This window comes from Enhydra lutris, unplaced genomic scaffold, assembly GCF_002288905.1.
Source record: "Enhydra lutris kenyoni isolate GAN:26980312 unplaced genomic scaffold, ASM228890v2 scaffoldscaffold35, whole genome shotgun sequence".
Taxonomy (NCBI): Eukaryota; Metazoa; Chordata; class Mammalia; order Carnivora; family Mustelidae; genus Enhydra; species Enhydra lutris.
The window spans coordinates 3,823,731-3,844,146 of record NW_019154119.1 but is presented as its reverse complement, the minus strand read 5'-3'; the positions used below and the strand labels follow the sequence as shown (position 1 = coordinate 3,844,146).

Sequence of the window (20,416 nt, the reverse complement as noted above, 5' to 3'; positions counted from 1 at the left end):
TCACTCGTCTTACACAGAAAATATTTTAAATGATGGTCTTGATCCTTGGGCACTTTATATTTTATTGTATTAATTTTTTTTTTAAGATTTTACTTTTAAGTAATCTCCATTCAGCGTCGGACTCAGCCTCACAACTCCAAGATCAAGAGTCACACGCTCCCCTGACCAAGCCAGCCGGGCACCCCATTCGTCTCGTGCATTTTAGATGCTGTAATCATTGTCATGGGCAGGGTGCTGGGGAGAACATTATAACTATTCACATGCTGTTTTGGTTATAAATTATTTTTCATAATCATGGAATAAGATTTTTAAAGAAATTTGACAAGGTAGATGTACATATAATTATTTTTAAATGGTGGTTTTAAAATTATGCTTCAGTGGATCTGGTTATTTCTTTTTCCTCTCCTCTTTTTCTTTAAATGTATTCAGCACATACTGATTAAGTGCCTGGAAGCGCCTGTCACTGCGTGTGACTGCTCAGGGTGTACATAGCTGAGCAAAAATCAACAACGCAATTACGAATTGTGGTACATTTTATGATGGAAAGGGTGTGAGATGGGAAAAGGCAAACCAATAGGGAGAACCTATTTTTAAATTAGCTGGTGAACCAGTGCCTGTCCGAGGAGCTGATGTTGAGCCCTAAGCTCCAAAAGATGAGGAGGAGCCAACTCTGCAAAGTGTGGAAGGGGCCGCAAGGAGGGTCACGGTGCAGCCTGAGAGCTCCTGATTGAGGAAGGAGAGCTAGCTGCAGAGGCCTTTGGGAAAACAGACAAGTGCATGAGAGGAACCGAAAGAAGGGCAGCAGTGCCCAAAAGTGAGTGCCAGGAAGGAAGGCCCTTTTTATAAAGGCCTGCTTCAAATTTGATTTTCAGCCAAAACAAATTGTTATTGTCCTTTACAATTTTCTATAGTATTTTTCATGTGTTATATAATCCTATCTTCACTTTAACACATCAAGTTTCATACTTTTACATCAGAGTTACTTATGTATCAATTACTTCTCTCATTTCAAAATAGGGATAGATACCTCAGAGATATATTTTAGCAGATCAAGATTTTAAAAATCATTTCTACTGGATTTTATTCTTCGTGAAAGTTTAGGTTTAAAGTACTTTTTGACCGTTACCATTATTTATAATATTTATTAATATTTGTTACAATATTTACTAGTTTTTTAGTCCCAGAAACTTAATATACCTATTGTGTGCTTTTATTCTTGTGTTTTTAAAGATAAGCTCCCAGCTGCTCTTACTGAGAGTAGGTGGGGATAAATTAGCATGAATAATAGAGTATAGTAAAGAGAATGTCTAGGACTTGGAGATACAGCATCTGCGCATGGTAATTATCCCTTACCATAACTTTCTTTCTTCCCTTTTGAGTCTACCATCTACATGTCCTTTTCCATTTCCCACCAATGTACAGTTCTGGAAAAATGGAATAATCTTTATTGAAAACCAAAAATACTAATGCATGGGGGAAGAATAGGGTTTACTGAAAAATATAACTGGTCTTTTGTGTCCATAAAACCAAGTAAGGGCTTGTGAGCAGAATGAAAGCTTGCTGGAAAGAGTGGAAGTCAGGTCACTAAATAAATGTGGGAGATGAAGGAGGCCTGAAATTTATGAGGATAATTTAGGAACAGTGTATTTCAGCTTCTCCTCATATTGCATTTCTATACGTTGAATCTTAGATTGGATTTTTTTTTTTAATTTATTTGAGAGAGAGAGAGCATTACAAGCAGGGCGAGAGGCAGAGGGAGAGGGAGAGAAGCAGACTCTGCTTCTGCTTCATGACCAGAACTTCTGCTTCATGACCAGAACTGAAATCAAGAGTCAGACCCTTAACTGACTGAGCCACTCAGGTGCCCCTTAAATTGAATTATTTTAAAGAAGACTGTATTTTCCCATAAGAATAATGTTATTACTGGTAGTTTTGTTCCTGACCAAGGACCCAGGATTAAATTTTTAGATGTACCTGATTTTAAAGTAGATGTGTATAAATTAAAAAATTAATCTCTGAATCAAAGAATAATTATAAATCTAGAGAGAACCTCAGAGATCATGGACTCTAGCCCACTCATTTTACAAAGAATAGAATGGTGCCTTTCCAAAACCATACAGCTATATGGTGAGAACAGACATCCATAGGCCCTAATATACAGCTCTTCCTTTATATTGCATTGCCTTCTACCAAAGCACTATTACAAGGACATCACTGTACTGTACACACTTATTACATAGAAGATACCAGAGGAAATGTAAAATAGAAAAAAAAAATAGAAAGGTGGCAAAGAAATATAAAGTGTTCTTAAAATGTAAATAACGTTTTATTGTATCATCGAAATATATCATTGATTTAGATAAAAAAATAATAAACCAGTTGCAGTAAGTATTAGATATTTAATTCCTTAAATTTTAGTAGTAGTTTTAACTCTCCATAGAGTTACATCACTTTTAAAAGTGGTTCCCATCCCTTAAAAAAAAAAAAAAATCATCTGCCAAGAAATGTTGAACAGTGGCTTACTAGTTGGATTGGTTGGTTAAACTTTTCTCTAGCAAGCAGAGGTACTCTAAATCAACCCATTCATGATCCTCTTCTAAGATAGTCACTGCGTTACCATTGCTGATAACTTAATCACTTTCTCCCCTCTGATCATGCAGTTCTAGGCTCTTGCTTTCTTGTGGTTAGTACTGACATGAACACATACCCCTCCCTTTGTCATTGCATCTGAGGAGCATAGTTGGGTGTGAAGATCCTGTGACAGTCAATTCTCAGCTATAACCAACTCTTGACCTCTGATGTAATAAGAGACAAAGATTAAATAATTATAATTCTTAGAAAATCCAGAATTGTCTGTAATTGCAGCCAAGTGTTCACCAGGCTTTCCCCAAACCATCCTTAAATAACAAAATTCCTTTAAGTTTAAATTTTTCTTTCTGCCATTTACATTTATGCCAAGACTTGGGCAACAGCCTTATCAGACTGATTCAGATGTATCAGATTCAAGTTTGAGTTAAAGAGGCCTAATAAATTCCAGGCAAGCCAAGTGAAATACATAAAGAAGGAATTAGTTAAAATGAGGATGCACAAATAGTACAACAGATTTGAGTCCATTGTGAGAAGAGGGAAGATAAGGAAAAAAATCAGCGATTGACCGAAGAGGAAAAAATGAAAAATTCTCAACCTCATTCATTGGAAAGTACAAATTTAGATCATAAACATTTTTCAGCTACTAATTGTAAAAAATAAAGAAGCCTGACAATACCCCAAGTGATGGAGAGGATGTTGGATTAAGAGTAGCTCTTATATAAGTTTCTGGGGAACAGTTTAATGTTATAAAGTTGAATATTCACATAACCTATGACTCAGCAGTTCTGTCCTATGTCTGTACGCTAGAGAAGCTCTCACACACATGCACCATGGAAAATGTAGATAGTGTTCACAGCAGCATTCATTGTAATATCAAAAAACGGGATACAATTTAGATGTCCCTTGACGGGAGAACGTAAAAACAGAAGGATGTGACATGTGAGGAGTACACACATAATGGAATGGAATAGGTAATATTCCAGTTCTGAAGTTGGTTGGTGGGTTTGCAGGTTTTCATTTTATTAATCTAACTCTATACACATATATATCTTGCCTATATTATTTTGTGTTAATATAAGATTGCATAAAAAAAAAAATCTGGATAATCCCAAACTGGATTAATTGGCCCCTGGTTAACTAAGGAATAATTTACCTGAATTCTTCCATAGCCATCTAGGAAATTTGTTGAAGTATGATAATAATAGCAAGTCACTACTACGGTTTATGAAGCATATATTCTGTGTGTAGAATATCTAGCCAATCTTAATGCTGTTATCTTTTTCTGATTTAACTTTTATTGCCTTCAGTCTTTGTTAAATGCAGTGTTGTCTACAGCCCAAGAAGAGGTAGAAAAGGAGTTTTGCTTACTTTCTTATATTCTCTTCACTTAGTTACTAGAAATTAATTTAAACCAAAATGATGTATTTCATCTCTGTCTCTCCTTTCCCAATAAATTATCCAGTCATTAGTAGACAGAGAGTAGAAGCCAGAGAGCAAACCAGAGGAGTTCGATTTGCGTTAGTCTCTGCTGCTTCAGGTCCTTATGGCATGACTTTAATACTTGACTGGGATTGAATTTTAGAATATGATATGCTAATACACACTCCAAGGCCAAAACAGTTTTTTATTATCATGTAAGTGATACACTCTGTTACCATATGTAATAAAAAAATTTTCTTTTAAAGATTTTATTTATTTATTTGACAGAGATCACAAGTAGGCAGAGAGGCAGGAGAGGGAGAGAGGAGGAAGCAGGCTCCCCGCTGAGCAGAGAGCCCAATGCGGGGCTCGATCCCATGACCCTGAGATCATGACCTGAGCCGAAGGAAGAGGCTTTAACCCACTGAGCCACCCAGGCGCCCCACCATATGTAATAAAAATTAATAGTGTTTATTAATGTTTTTGTCCATAAGCATTTAGGGGCAGCAGCAAATTTCTTAGATGTAGTTGTCGATTTTGAAATATGGGTGACTTATATGAAGAGGCTATCACAAATGGAAACTTTCATTCTTCATGTAGGTAAAATCATCTCTATTGATACTAGTTCCCTGAGAGCTGCTGGCAGAACTGGCTGGGAAGATTTAGTGAGGAAATGCATCTATGCTTTTTTCCAACCTCAGGGCAGAGAACCATCTTATGCCAGACAACTGTTTCAAGAAGGTAAAGTTTTCTTCTCATAATTATTTTCATTAACCTTGCTTTTTATTAATACTGAAGTAATTTATATAAACTTATGGCTTGATAAGTATTTTCTCCAAATTACAGTTTTTGCAATAATCGGTTTTAGGAAAGGAAGAAATGGGTAAGCAAAGTAATTCATGCGTGGATCCTGAATTTGGGATGCACATTTTGAAGAACAGGGTATCATGTGGTGGTCACTCACTCACTCACTCACTCACTCATTCGTTCATTCATTCATTCAGCAGACATGTATCAAGTTCCTCACATACATAGAACACTATGTCAGGTGGCAGGGATATAGTGATGACTAAGAAGCAGAGTTTTGCCCTCAAGGAGCTCAAAATATATTAGGACAATATATGACTTTAAAGATTAGTGTGACATGGGCTTATACCCAGAGGTATAACCAAAAAAGAAAAAAATTACTTCTGACTTGGAGGATCAGGGATGGCTTCAGAAAGGAAGTGATAATTTCATCTGATTTTTGAAGGTCATTCCCAGCAGGGACAGGCATGTGAAAGGGCTTCTAGATAATACAGAAATTTGTATCACACAGGTTTACTTTATTACTGTTATGGTACCTGTATCACCTAACTCAGGTTGAAGTTTCAAGTTAAAAATGTGTCATATGAGATTAATAATTGTATAGATGCTATATGGTACTGTGGGAGATAAATATATTCTCTGCCCTTAAGGAACTTAACAGTATTACAGGAAACAGGGAAAATTATTTGAGAAAGTTCATAGAGTTTCAGAGGTGAGGGTTTTGATATACTTTAAAAATATTGTCACATAATTATGTTAGCCTAATTCTCCATTCCCTCTATAATTTATTCTCTATTCACTAACAGTTTCTTTGTGAAAGAGACTCTTTGTGTGACTCTTCCTGAAAAATAATTTTAAAATGTTTTTCATTATTCCATCATCCTTCTTAATTTTAATATTTTCCTGTAACATTAAGTTTCCTAACTTGACAGATGATTTTCCGTTCGTTACATTTTAACATCCAGGTGGTATGTGGATAGGAAGCAGCTTGATTTTTTTTTTTTTCCCCAAGAAACCATCTATATGAGTCTCACTAGTCTGGTTATTCATGGGACAACTTCCTATAGACTAATAGTTGTCCAGTGGGCCTCTTACTAGACTGATACTTTCCCCAAAGATGGTATTTCAGAGGATAAGACCAAGAACCTACATTTTTTAAGTTTCCAGGCAACCCTGAAGTACATCAGGTTTGGAAACCATCACAACAACCAATTAATGCCATTTACTGGTTACAGACTTTGTGAGTCCCTCTTGCTAATAATGGCACTTGACTTTTGCTTAAGTTTGAGACTGAGAGCACTCTCTCCATTTATTGCCGAAAATGCTGAAGTATATGATGCTCTTTGGTTTTTACCTTAACTTTATAAGTTGGGCCTTCCAAGACTGTACGTGAAAGACTTTTAATTTTATTTGCCTATAATTTCCATATACTTGCACCAAGGCAAAGCAGATCTAGATTATTGTCTTACCGTCTGACTAGGTTCCCTGTAGATGTGACTGAACCACAGTTGATGTGTTTCTAAACTATTAGAATTCTCTATAAAACAGGTTGGTTAAAGTTAGAACAAGTAACTATCATTAACATATGAAGTAAAACAATTTAGAGTAGAATGTAAAGAAATATAATTCAACACCTCTTCCCCATTAGTCATTTCTTCATGTCCTTTTCTTCCACTTCTTTGGGTGGGGGGGAAACATTCCTCAATAGAGATAACTTGTATTTTTCTCAACATTGTTGTGCAGAGTTCACGTGACTCTGATTATATAGTTTTGTAGATTCGGGGCCATTTGCCTAACAGTGTTCATGGACTTGGACTAAATACGTCTTTTTCTGATATTTCATGCTCAGCAGTGTCTAACCTGGTAAGAAAACAGTGGTCCACGAAACAGTCTTATAGGGATCATCTGTTAAAGATGTTGCCTGCTGAATTCAGATCTCCTGTGAGGGCCCAGGTATCTGAACTTCCAAAGGCAGTGCTTAAGTACATCGAGTGTGAAATCCATTGGGTTCTCTCAGAGTTGGGGGAGGTGTAAAACTCTGTAGTGATGGAGTCTGTCTTTTTTTTATTTCCCTGCCCATTAAATTACTCTTTGAAGACAGTGACTGGTAGAAAATCCTAAAATGCATTAAACTTTAAGTTAGTTCTTAGCTTAACTTTTCAGCTGCTTTTGACAGAGACAGCTTTTAAAGGAAGTTTACCATTTTATTTTCTGGGATCAAATTTGAAAAAAAAAAAAAAACAGAAAACAAAAAAGAACCTCACATTTCAGCCAAAAAATATGTGGGCATTCAGCATGAACTAGAATACAACTGTGGTTCTCCTGAGATTAGGGGGAAATGGGTATCAGCATCACCTGAACAACTTATTAAACTAGGAGGAGGTCTGTGTAGGTGCATACGGTTTGAAAAAGTTTCCCAGATTCAGTTCAATTGAGAGCCATTCCTTTAAGAAGGGTTTAGGTTAAATACTTCCCCAGGGTTCTTGATAACATTCATCCAGGCAGTCTGTTAAACCAGATTTCTGGACTCCATCCCCAGTACTGAATCAGAGTCTATAAGCTAAGGTGCTTTCTTACAGAGAAGTTTGGAAAACATCAACTTACATTCCACAAGATATTAATAGCTGTAACTAAGGAATGTTTCATGCTGAATTAAGTTTGGGGAATGTTTCAGTCTCCCATTCTTAAGAATTCATAAGACATATAAAGGATTTAAGTTTCTGGGAGGTTCTACCATGAAGGTACCTGTTTGACTTTGTTACCTAGACTTATTTTTCCACAGAATACTTATTCCTGTAGGACATCTATCAGCATTTAGGGAGAGTAGCAGAAAGGGGAATATTGTTCTATATAGCCTAGGAAAGTTTTATGAAAGTTTTGCTTACCTATTATCAGTGATATAATGGATCATCATTTTTTGTCTTTGAGAGATGTCCATGATATATTGTTATATTGGAAAATAGTCTACAAAAGCCCAGTGGATATAGTACCATCTCACTCTTGGATGTTTGTTTATCCAGTTCTAGAGGGTTGACAAAATATGCACAGCAGTTATCTCCAAGTGATGGTATTACAAATGGCTTTATCGTACTCTTTGTTCACTTTTCTGTTATCTTAACGTTATAATCACAAAATAAAGTTATTTTAATTAAGAAGATGGCAAGACGGTTGGAAGGAGTTTATAGTATCAAGAAGTTTGGGAGCATTGCGATAAAACATAAATACCCATTCATACCCATATGAATGATTAACCAGAATGTTCTTTGAGACTTGTGTAATGTGGTTAATTCCATGGTCCATATTAACAGAGTTAACTGAAAATCTTTTTTTTTTTTTTGTCAGTCTTGTTGAAAATATTTAAAATATGAATTTATTTTTCTTTTTGAGAAATTTTGATATATTGAATAGGGTTTACTCATTAGTAATTCAAAATCTTAGAGCATCTAAGGGTAATTCTTTTTCTTTACCTTAATTAATAGCTTTTTAAGTTGCATTCTTTCTGCATATATCTAGGGAAATACAAAAGGAAAAAGAAATCTCTACGGGCATTGCCGTGTAGTACCCTACCACACGTTTTATACCTGCCCATTTAGTTAGCATCAGTAAAGCATACTTGTTGAGGTTATCTTGGCAGCAAATTAGGTGGAGTCAGAAACCCAAATAGCTCTACTCTAGAGCTGCTATGACCAGAGAAAATGGTGTCCTTTGCTTCATAGCTCTTTTGAGGCCTATTCTGGAGGGGAAAACAAAACAAAAAAGTTGTTATTTTAAAAGTTTCCCAGAAGAGTTTCTGGGGTGTCAGTAATACCACATCAATACCATCCCTCCCCACTAAGTGTTCTGAAAATTTTAGAAATGGACACAGGAATCAGGGATCACAATACTAGCTAGCTATATACCTGGCAAAACTAGTTTGGAAAACAAGGCCAGGACCTGTGATCAACAACATACCAATAAACCTTGAAATCCATTTGTAGGGAAAATTTGGTGTGTGGAACAAATGTTTATCCAGCCATCTTATAAAGAACTGTGGCTTCCTTATTCATGTCTTAATTCAAAATATTAATGATTGTTATACGGGATCGAAGCTATTGGTGTGAATACTATCTAGGGATTGGCTGAATATGTGTATGACTCGGGACATAGGTACTTTGCTTTTTCTTTACTTTGATTTTTCTTTGGTGTTTATTCAGGAAATATTCTTTCAGTACCTGCTACATACTAGGCTACATACTAGATACTACCTCACAACATTATTGGCTCAGTTTTAGTGATGCTGGGTGAAGGTTAATTTGCATTACAAAGTCCTGAAGTTGTAAATGATAAAGTCAGAATTCAAGCCTGACTCTGACTTCTAGGCGCTTTTTTTTTTTTTCATTGATCCATGCTACCTTCCTGTTTACCTTTCCATCTGAAAATTAAGCACTGAAAAGAATTTTAGTTAGCTGGATAGTCTTTTTTTTTTTTAAGATTTTATTGATTTATTAGAAAGAGAGTGAGCGCACACAAGTGCGAGTGCCCCCGGGAAGGGGCAGAGGGAGAGGGAGAAGCAGACTCCTAGGGGACCAGGGAGTCCCACATGGGCTCAATCCCAGGATCCTGGGATCATAACCCGAGCCAAAGGCAGAGTCTTAAATGACTGAGCCACCCCTGTGCTCCTAGTTAACTGGATAGTCTTAATTAAGTTCTAATAATTAAAGTTTTACTATAGTTTATCTTACCTTTTTTCCTTTTCAAAGGAAAAGGAGTGTATGAATTATGACTTATGGTTATAATTATGAATTATGACTGTATGAATTATGACGTGTGCTAAGCCACACATTATCATCCAAAATAAATAATCTAACTTCAAAACTTAAAGTGTAGTAATTTCCTTATATAAGTTAGTAGGGGTTCTTTATTTTGGAATTTTTACTAGTTGAGATAGATAGAGTCCCAAGTTAAGACAGCATGGTTAACCAAAGGATCAAGTATCTTAATGTTCCCATGCTAGTCTGAGTTTCTAGTTCTTTCTCACTTTATAGGGCTTATCAACAAATCAAGAAATTTCTTTCCATTAATTTTCATTACAAAAGTTAAGTCCGGATTCCTATGAGAGCAAGAACATAAATTGAGATATAAGAACACAGCTAAGTTCTAAAATCTGTCCTTTAAAGAAATGTTATGGTAGTTGATCACAAGTCAATATTAATCTATTAACATGAGATTCAAGTTGAGGGTCCGTCAGCAAGTACTTACTAGGTGACTTTATATGCAAAGCATCATACAAGATTCAAGGAGAGTGGAAAACAAGAATGGGACACAGCACTAGCCCTTGTGTTTATTTTAGCTGATGAAGAAGAATAAGTGTGTAAAGTTATCTACCTCTTATTTAAAGTGACACAGAGGAAATGTTTAGGAAGCAATGAGAAATGGGATTGGAAATGTAAGTTGAAGCCAGATTGTATGTATGTATACCATACCGTCCAGTATGGGAGACATGAGCCACCTGTCGCTATTGAGTAGTTGAAATTTGATGTGGCTGAGAAACTGAATTTAAAATTTTATTTAATTTTAAATTTAAATAGCCCCATGTGGCTGGTGACCGTGTAGCTCAAAAGCGAAGAGCCAGTATTTTCCAGCAGGATGGGGAGACCCTAAAGAGCAATAAGCAGTAAGGAAGGAAGAGACAAAATGGCATAAGCAAAATAACATGAAAAATAGTGTATCTTGCCTGGCCCTTTATATAATGTAGCTTTATCATTATCCCAGATTAATAACTTATCTTGAAATGCTACTTTTTTGCTGTAGATGTATCTTCCAAAATATACTATTAAAAAGATTTAACAGTTTGGAATCATTAAATTTTTTTAGGGTTTTGCTATAGCAAACATTTATTTATATCCTTACATAAAAATTATCCATTTCATTTAAGACTCTCTTTCATCAGTAATTATTTCATTAGGTACTAAATTTCTCCATGTGTTATATTTGGTAAATGTGCCAGTGATCTGGCTGAAATTGCCAGATGGGTAAGGAATGTGGTTGGTTGGACTTCAATCTTAATCCTTTCCATTAAGCTTATATCCTAATTTTGGTACCTAGTCTGATTTGTATATGATTTATAGATTTATAACAGATTATGCTCTCTTCAGTATATAAGGTATATCCAAAGCAGTAAAAGAGAGTATGTCTTCTCTTAAAGTAATATGTAGTTTCAAAAAAATATTTATTAATTGATCATTTTAAGTCTTTTTAACATGTCTTTAAAATGTAATAGAAAGTCTTTCTGAAATGTCTTTGAAAAACAGTACTAACATTCATTACAGGCTAAATCATAATAGTCATTTGTGCTAGTAATTCTTGTGTTTCTGTGAATGTGATTTTTAACCTTGGTATAGCTGAATCTACCTATTAAATCTTTAATAAAATAGAATTTTATTATATTGCTAAAACATCAGTGACATTTTCTTACTTAGTAGTCTGGTATAGCCTTTATATATCTAATAAATACTTACCAGTATGGTTAGATTTTTGTCTGCTATTAATAAATCTTTAAGACAAAAGTAAATTATGTTGTTTATATAGTGATTTGACTGCCTTAACCTAGTTTTTGTTTTTTATATTAATCATGATCGGCTTTATCTTAATTTGCTTCCTACACTAAATTCAAACATAAAAAATAATATGTGAATACACTAATTTGACAGACCTTAGTGATTCACATTCCTGAGTGAAAAATTAAATGTGAATTTCAGTTAAGCGACTCCACAAACTAATAAAAAAATGGAAGGTGAATTTTATATTATATGAATTATACCTCAGTAAAGCTGTTGAAAAATCAGCCAGCAAAAGGAAAAAAAAACCACAAACTTGTTAGAGATAATTCTGAAAGGGAGAAGGTTACTTCCTGGTATTTTTAATGGACACTTAATAAAATTTGAAGAACTGTCCCATTATGGGGAAAGATTAAGGTTGATTTTTTTTCCTGGTTTGAAGTTTCTTTGTCATTTTTAACTTATATGAGGAGGCACTCATTCAAGTAGTACTGAATTAAAACTTGTCATCAAGTGGTCTATTTTAACCAGAATCATTTCCCCTCACCCATCAGATACCTGCTTTGTCTGAACTATTCTTTGAGTCTGAGCAAGCAGCTGTTAGGAGGGCACTTAAAATGAGGTTCAAGGTAGAAATAAGGCTTGGTAACTCTCCTCTGCCCAAAGTACAAGTGTCAGAATTTTAACTAGGTTTTTCTTTTGTTTGAAACAGTGATGACTCGTGGCACTGCCTCCAGCCCATCCTATAGATTCATATTGAATGATGGGACAATGCTTAGCGCCCACACCAAGTGTAAACTTTGCTACCCTCAAAGTCCAGACATGCAACCTTTCATCATGGGAATTCATATCATCGACAGGTACTACTTATTTGGAGAGCTTCATATGAAATAAGTCAGTTCACATATCTCTTCTTAGAGAAAAATTTTTAATACTCTTGATGGCTAGAAAGCAAAAATTCTAAATTAGACATTAAGCTAGTGTGATGAGTATATAATCACTATATCCATACTGGGTTTTATAGGTTTTTTGCTTAACAATAGCCTTATTGTTTAAAAAAAAAAAAAGAAGAAGAGGAAGAGGAAAGAAAAAGGAACACAGGAAAGGTTAGGCTGAAAATATGTGTTTCAGGGGTGAAAACCAAAAAGATGGCTAAAAATAGCCAGCTGTCCATATGTGAACTTTGCTCTTATAAAAGATTTCAGTTTGTTAATATTGTTATTTTTATTTTTAAAAGTGGTGTATTCTCATTAGGGCAAACTCGATGGCTCCTGAGTTCAAGTTGACAGTTTCTCAAACTACAAGTCATTAAACTATCAACTTGAGATTTTTGAATGTCATTGCCTCTAATTTGTTCTCCTCTCTAAATACATTTTACATTGGTATATATGGTAAATTCATGGAACCATTCTTTTATCTTATGAATTATTCAAAACCCTACATTTGCAACTATTTAAAATGTAGCATTAAACAAAAACAAAGACATTTCCCCTCACTTCATCTTTTCCTCATCTGATATATTTGCTTATTGGAACATGGTAATACCAGTCACAAATCTGTTGTCATAATTATGGATTTGAGTAAAGAGCTCGATGAAAATCTGAATTCAGTATTCTGTTTTTTTTCTAATTTTAGTTTAATTTATGCTTGTGAGTGGAATTAGCACAGTTCTTTTTTTCATATTGTGATTTCTCTTTCAAAACATCTGCTATGTCTGCATATCACCCTTTTTAATTTTTACATCAGTGACACAGTATTTTCCTTACCCAGTCTTCCTCTTTGGAGTTGAAATACTTAAAAGCTGTAACAAGGGAGTCATGAATAAAAGACTTTGTAAACAGAGGTGTGGGAAGTTTCTTTTTCAACCAAAAAAATTATTGTAATGTTAAGTATTTGTACTAAATTTTGAAAAGTTTAAAAGTACATATCTTGGATTTTTTCCAAGGCCAAGAAGGATTTCTTTCCCATATAACTGAAACCATTATCAAATTTATGGGACCATGAGCACTGTTTCCTATTAAGCAGTGCTAATATTTCACAGTAGCACTAACAGTCCATTGTTTTTCCTTAATTTAAAGTCATACAGAAGCTCTTTAGTTGATGGCTTGCAATATTAATGAGGTTAATGGTCTTGGCTTATAATATGCATCATAAAAATATTTTAATGGAAACCAGTGAAGATGTTTGAATAATAATGTCTTTTTCCCCCCCCTAGGGAACACAGTGGTCTTTCTCCTCAAGATGACACTAATTCTGGAATATCAATTCCCCGAGTAAACCCCTCCGTCAATTCTAGTATCTCGCCAGCTCATGGTGTGGCCCGTTCGTCCACATTGCCACCATCCAGCAACAACATGGTATCCCCCAGAGTAAACCGCCAACAGAGCTCAGACCTCCATAGCAGCAGTCATAGTAATTCTAGCAACAGCCAAGGGAGTTTTGGATGCTCACCTGGAAATCAGATTGTAGCCAGTGTTGCCTTAAACCAGGGACAGGCCAGTTCCCAGAGCACTAACCCCTCTTTAAACCTCAATAATTCTCCTATGGAAGGTACAGGAATATCTCTCGCACAGTTCATGTCTCCGAGGAGACAGGTTAGTTCTGGATTGGCACCACGGCCCAGGATGCCAAACAATTCGTTCCCTCCTAATATTCCAACATTAAGCTCCCCCGTTGGCGTGACAGGTACTGCCTGTAACAATAGTAACCGATCTTATTCAAACATCCCAGTAACATCTTTACAGAGCATGAATGAAGGACCCAATAACTCCGTTGGCTTCTCTGCCAGTTCTCCAGTCCTCAGGCAGATGAGCTCACAGAATTCACCTAGCAGATTAAATATACAACCAGCAAAAGCTGAGTCCAAAGATAACAAAGAGATTGCATCCATTTTGAATGAAATGATTCAGTCTGACAACAGCTCCAGTGACGGCAAACCTCTGGATTCGGGGCTTCTGCATAACAATGACAGACTCTCAGATGGAGACAATAAATACTCCCAAACCAGTCACAAACTGGTGCAGCTTTTGACAACGACGGCAGAGCAGCAGTTACGCCACGCTGATATAGACACAAGTTGCAAAGAGGTCCTTTCCTGCTCAGGCTCTTCCAGCTCTGCCTCTGCTAACTCTTCAAGCGGTTCGTGCCCCTCCTCTCATAGCTCGCTGACAGAGCGGCACAAGATTTTGCACCGGCTCCTCCAGGAGGGTAGCCCCTCGGACATCACCACTCTGTCTGTTGAGCCTGATAAAAAGGACAGTGCATCGACTTCTGTGTCAGTGACTGGACAGGTACAAGGGAGCTCGAGTGTAAAACTAGAACTGGATGCTTCGAAGAAAAAAGAATCAAAAGACCATCAGCTCCTACGATACCTTTTAGATAAAGACGAGAAAGATTTACGATCAACTCCGAACCTGAGCCTGGATGATGTCAAGGTGAAAGTGGAAAAGAAAGAACAGATGGATCCTTGTAACACAAACCCAACCCCAATGACCAAACCTGCTCCTGAGGATATTAAACTGGAGTCCCAGAGCCAGGTAGGTAATCCCTCGCTGCATGGTGAACATTCACAGTTATTTGTTCCTTTTCATGTATTTTACGCCAACCGTAAACCAGATTTGGATTCAGGCTATGTTTTGTCCTACCCTTTGGGCATGTGTTAAAAGGTTAGTATCATGGTTGGAAACATCACGGGATGCCCTCGGACAAAGTGATTGAGAAATCACAGGGCGCCCTCTTTGCAACTTTGGAGGGCTGCAGTTTCAACGTGGCATTCTAAGGCAAGTGGAGATTTGCTTCTTTCTGTAAAATTAGTTCACGACTTTGGAGATTTTTATAATCTTTTTTTTTTTTTTTAAAGATGTTATTTATTTATTTGACAGAGAGAGATCACGTAGACGGAGAGGCAGGCAGAGAGAGAGAGGGAAGCAGGCTTCCTGCCGAGCAGAGAGCCCGATGTGGGACTCGATCCCAGGACCCCGAGATCACGACCCGAGCCGAAGGCAGCAGCTTAACCCATTGAGCCACCCAGGCGCCCCACGACTTTGGAGATTTTTAAACATACCTCTCCTGCCCCCCTCCTCCCAACCCCACCTGTTGAGTCCAGCTCTCTGGAAATAGGACCCAGAAATTTGTATTTTTACGAAGCTCCCCAGGGAACTCTGATGGGTAGCTAAGTTGGGGAACCTCTGATGTAAGTGAAATGGGAGAGAAGTGTGAGGAGGTGGGCAGGACAGCCTAGTCTGGCTTTCTTTGCTATTTAGTTTCCCTTGAAGCAGTTTTCTAAGGCTGTTTCTCTTCGCATCTGATTCTAATTACCTTTAACCTTTATCAGAATAGGGACTTTGAGATTCTGGGACTTTGAGTATTCTGAAACAGAAGTAAACATAAATAAACCTTTGCTTAACTTGTTACAGATTAGGAACCTCTGTGTTCAGGCTGAGGTGGGGGTGGGGTGAAATAAACAGGCACCTTCATTTATTGAATAATTGCTCTGGACCCTGGAGGAATTTAAGAAAAACAGAAAATATAGTCTCTCCCCGCTAGGAGCTTACAAATTATTTGGAAAGAATGTAGACAAGTATGAAGAGCTGAAAATGTATGTACAAAGCAACTTGTCAATGAGACTTTCCATTGTGAAACAGGGTTCACACTCAGTGTGCATAGTCCTTCATTTCTTGAGCCAGCTTTATGTTCTGCCCTCCGGCATACTGCATTCTAGGCACGTGGAAGTCCTTGCCATTCCTGGGATAAACCATGTCTCTCCTAAGCATCTTCTGCCTTGCTCTCCTTTCTGTGTCTGCTGAATGTCTCATCCTTCACAAACCAGTTCAGACATCATCCCTCTAAAGCCTTCCCCACTAGTCCTCGTTAGACATTTCTTTCCTCTCTGCACTCATAGTGCTCCATATTGTCTCTATGTACTATTTGTAATAACACTATTTTGGTTACTTCTGTATGTGTGTGCACTTTGAGGATAAGGCTATCTCTCAAGTTTCTTGGTACAAGTAAACTAATACTATGTTTTTAAGCTGAAAAACAGCTTTGAATAATAACTACATTGAAACTCTCACTCTTTAAAATTAACTTAAAAAGTCACAGCTATATAAAATAATGCCATTGTGTGCAATCCTGGTACACCTGTTTTAGCTTACATGGACATACATTTCTACTGAGTTTATGCCTATGAGTGGAATTGCAAGATCGTAGGACATGTGTATGTTCATCTTTAGTTGGTAACACCAGTTTTCCTAGTGTATACAAAGAATTCCCTCTAGTTGTTCCATGTTGTTGCTAATATTTGGTATTGTCAGTCTTTTAATTTTAGCTATTCTGGGGTCTGTGTAGTGTTACTTAATAGTTTTAATTTACATTTCCCTAATAAATGTCTTTGATCATTTGGATATCTTCTTTTTTGAACTTCTTTCTTGCCCATTTTCCCAATACGTTGTCTTTTTCTTACTGACTTGTAAGAGTTTTTTACGTATTTTGGATGAGTCCTTTATTGGTTATTTATTTACAGACATCTTCTCTAGGCTTTGCCTTGCCTTTTCTTTCTTTCAGTGGTACTTGTGATGAAGTGAAGTTCCTTATTGTAATTGTAATGTAGTCCAATTTGTCAGTTTTTTCCTTTATGATTAGTACTTTTTTGCACACATATAACAAAAGATGTGTTCAAAGATGTTCTTAGTACCTTTGTTTATATTAGCCCCAAACTGGAAACACCCCCAAATCCATCACAGTAGAATGGATAAATATACTGTGGTATGTTCATATAGTGGGTTGCTATTTGAAAACAAATTAACTACTGCTACATGTGACAAGATTCAGAACTTCAGAATGCAATGCTAAGTGAAAGGAGTCAGACATTTAAAAATATATATATAAAATTTTTTAAAATATAGATATATATTTCTATTTAGACAGTCTAGAAGCATAAATTTTAGTTGAATTAAATATGAAGCCCAAGCAGGAAGACATTTTATGTTAATGAACTATCTCAAAGTAATCATTAGTAGAATAATGTTGTGAAATAAAAGCCAATTTTCTCCTATGCATAACCTCAGACAGATGTAGGGATATCCTGTCTAGTCTAGAAGGTAGGTTTCTTATTTTTTTAAATCCTCAAGTAGAAAGTGACCTTCCTGGGATCTTTGAAGCTGATATACTGTTTATAAAAAAATCTCTCAAACCTTTTTCAAATTATAAAGTTATATCAGTGTAAATTTATTTTTTATCCTATCCTAAAGTAAAATTTCACAAGATTTTTAAAAATTTGACAAAGAAAATCATCCACGATCAGCATAGCACAATATTCTTGACACTTCTTTCCAGTCTAATCTTTCTCCAATGCATAAATTTTATGCTAAAATATAGTAGACAGATGTTATTGTGTATTATCTTCTATCCTCCAGAATAGTAATATCATAAGCATCCAAACTGTTTTCCAGTAGCTCAGGTAATTTTAGTGATCTTTAATTACTTCTTCTTTCTTTACTTTCTCATAGTCACACATAACTCATAGAGTATAAAGGAACAACTTTTTCTGCATTGATTCTAGTAAAGTATAGACTATATTTCCTCTAACTTTGGTTTCTGTTCTTAGTTTACAGCTGACCTTGACCAGTTTGATCAGTTACTACCTACGCTGGAGAAGGCAGCCCAGTTGCCAGGCTTATGCGAGCCGGAGAGGATGGATGGTGCGGTCACCAACGTAACCATCAAATCGGAGACCCTGCCAACTTCACTTCAGTCTACCACTGCCAGACCCACTTCCAGGCTGAATAGTATGTGTTGGAAGAAAACCTCATTTTAAATGTCTAATGATAATGTGCATTAGTGCTTTGTTTCTTAGCATTATTTCACAGATCATTTATTTGTTGAGAGTGAACTATTTTTGCATTAATGCCACCATAAAGAATGTACAGTTACTTTTATACAGATGAACTTCACTCATCACGTATATCTTAAGTTATAGTATAACTTCCATCTTTTTTTTTTTTTTTAAGATTTTGTTTATTTATTTATTTGACAGAGAGAGAGAGAGAGATCACAAATAGGCAGAGAGGCAGGCAGGGGGGGGGGGAAGCAGGCTGCCTGCTGAGCAGAGAGGCCAATGAGGGGCTTGATCCCAGGACCCTGAGATCATGACCTGAGCCAAAGGCAAAGGCTTAACCCACTGAGCCACCCAGGCGCCCCAACTTCTATCTTTCTGTAATTAATGTTGAAGTAAATAGTTGATGTTAAGGAGAGCAGTTTTGTGTGTTTTTACGCAAAACGTTCCATGCAGGACTTTCAGAAATATAATATTAGTCATATTATATTACCCAAAGTGTCTCCCTTGAATGCTAGTCCAATGAATTGGAAAAAAGGGATTTTGTGCTAAAATCCTGTGGGCAAATGCTGCATGGCACATATACCATTCTCCTATTAAAATTCCATCGTGCATATTAAAGGTTTTAAAAAGTCCTATGTTAAAGGTATCCGTTTTGATTTCTGTAATCCAGCATTTACCATACTTTCTTCATTATGGAATTCCTTTTCTCAAGTCATGTTACCCCCATGGAGCACCATTTAGGAGGACTGTGTTGAGATGGATCACTGCTGCTCTAGCCTAAAGAGACACTTTGATAGTGTAATACTTCCTGAAGACTGGGCTGTCAGGTTTTTTTCATCTGCCAAATTTTTAAGTTGAAAATAATAGTGGTAATTCCATTGTGTAACCTTGAAGCCAAAGGAAACTAAGCAGCTCACTTTCAAAATTTGCCCGTGTTCCCAAGTCTTGTCCCACTTCTGACAAGATCGGATGTGAGACTCATTTATTTCAGTCTTACTGCAGCTTTTAGCTGTCATGACACAATTCCTGCAAGTTTGCCAAGATTTCCAGGAAGCTGGAAAAAAAAGGTCTTGAGTCATTTGTGACATTTTTGGAAGCAGTCTTTTAGCTGACCAGAACTCTAGGTGTGAGCAGGAGCCCAGGTTCAAGTCTTACATTCTCTGTTTATTAACAGTGTTACTTTGGGCACATGAATTTCTTGAGCTTTATTCTCTTTATCTTCAAAAGGAGAATGAGGTGAAATTACTCCAAAATTCTCTTCTGATTGGAACTAGAGGCTCCAGATTCTGGGATAGCCGACAGAGTTGGGGAAACAAGAAGGTGTAGGGCTAACAGGCAATAAAATAGAATCTGAATATCGAATGGTTTGATCCTGGATCCCCGTCCAATATGGGAGCCTGGGGGGTTTATCTCAGGAGAACTGAATGGCCAGAATGAAGATGTCTGGATATGAGTGTGTACAGGAAGCTCCCTAAAGTGCCAAGGTCACCCTGCCATCTAATCATCTAACAGAAGTCTCGCAGAAGACACAAGCCTCACACTCAGCTCTCACACTGAACAGACACAGAGATCACCAGGACTTTGAGGGAAGTCTGCAACTTCAAAGAGTAAAAGAAACAAAAAGAGGATGCAGTAAAGCTATATAACAAGTGCCTGGGTGGCTCAGTTGGTTAAGCGACGGCCTTCAGCTCGGGTCATGATCCTGGAGTCCCGGGATCGGGTCCCCACATCAGGCTCCCTACTTGGCAGGGAGTCTGCTTCTGCCTCTGACCCTCTTCTCATGCTCCCTCTCTCTTATTCTCTCAAATAAATAAATAAAATCTTTAGGAAAAAAATTACACCTATTAATAATAAAAAACAAACAAAAAACTAAAATTTTTGAAAAGATATTTTATCTGTATGGGAAGAAAAAGGGGGGCAAAGAATAAGAAAAAAATTTTTTTTAATCTTTGGAAATTAGATATTCAGCATTTTAAAATTTTAAGAGAAATCGTAGAAGAAAAAACTGAGGAAAATTTTCAGAAAGAACAAAAAGACCAAAAAAAAAAAAAAGAAAAAAGAAAGAAAAGAAAAAAGAAATAGAAAGTTGGGAAGACGAATGTTAAGATTGACCTAGGAGGGCCAATGATGATTGATAAGAATCAATCAAACAAGCCATGAGAAGAGGGAAAAAAAGGGAAGAGATGATGTTTTCAAACAAAAAAATTGAGAATGTTCTAAAACCAAAGGA

General features: G+C 36.5%; 1 protein-coding gene across 5 annotated transcripts in view; it reads left to right on the top strand.

Moving 5' to 3' along the window:
• The window catches only part of LOC111154077 (nuclear receptor coactivator 1), a 154,808-nt gene that overhangs the window by 88,417 nt on the left and 45,975 nt on the right, over positions 1–20,416 (top strand). For all 5 annotated transcript variants that reach the window (XM_022513433.1, XM_022513434.1, XM_022513435.1 and 2 more), the window contains exons 10-13: positions 4,609–4,749; positions 12,064–12,211; positions 13,567–14,887; positions 17,956–18,136. In XM_022513433.1, coding sequence (XP_022369141.1) covers positions 4,609–4,749; positions 12,064–12,211; positions 13,567–14,887; positions 17,956–18,136 — 1,791 coding nt within the window. The remainder of the gene's footprint in view (positions 1–4,608; positions 4,750–12,063; positions 12,212–13,566; positions 14,888–17,955; positions 18,137–20,416) is intronic.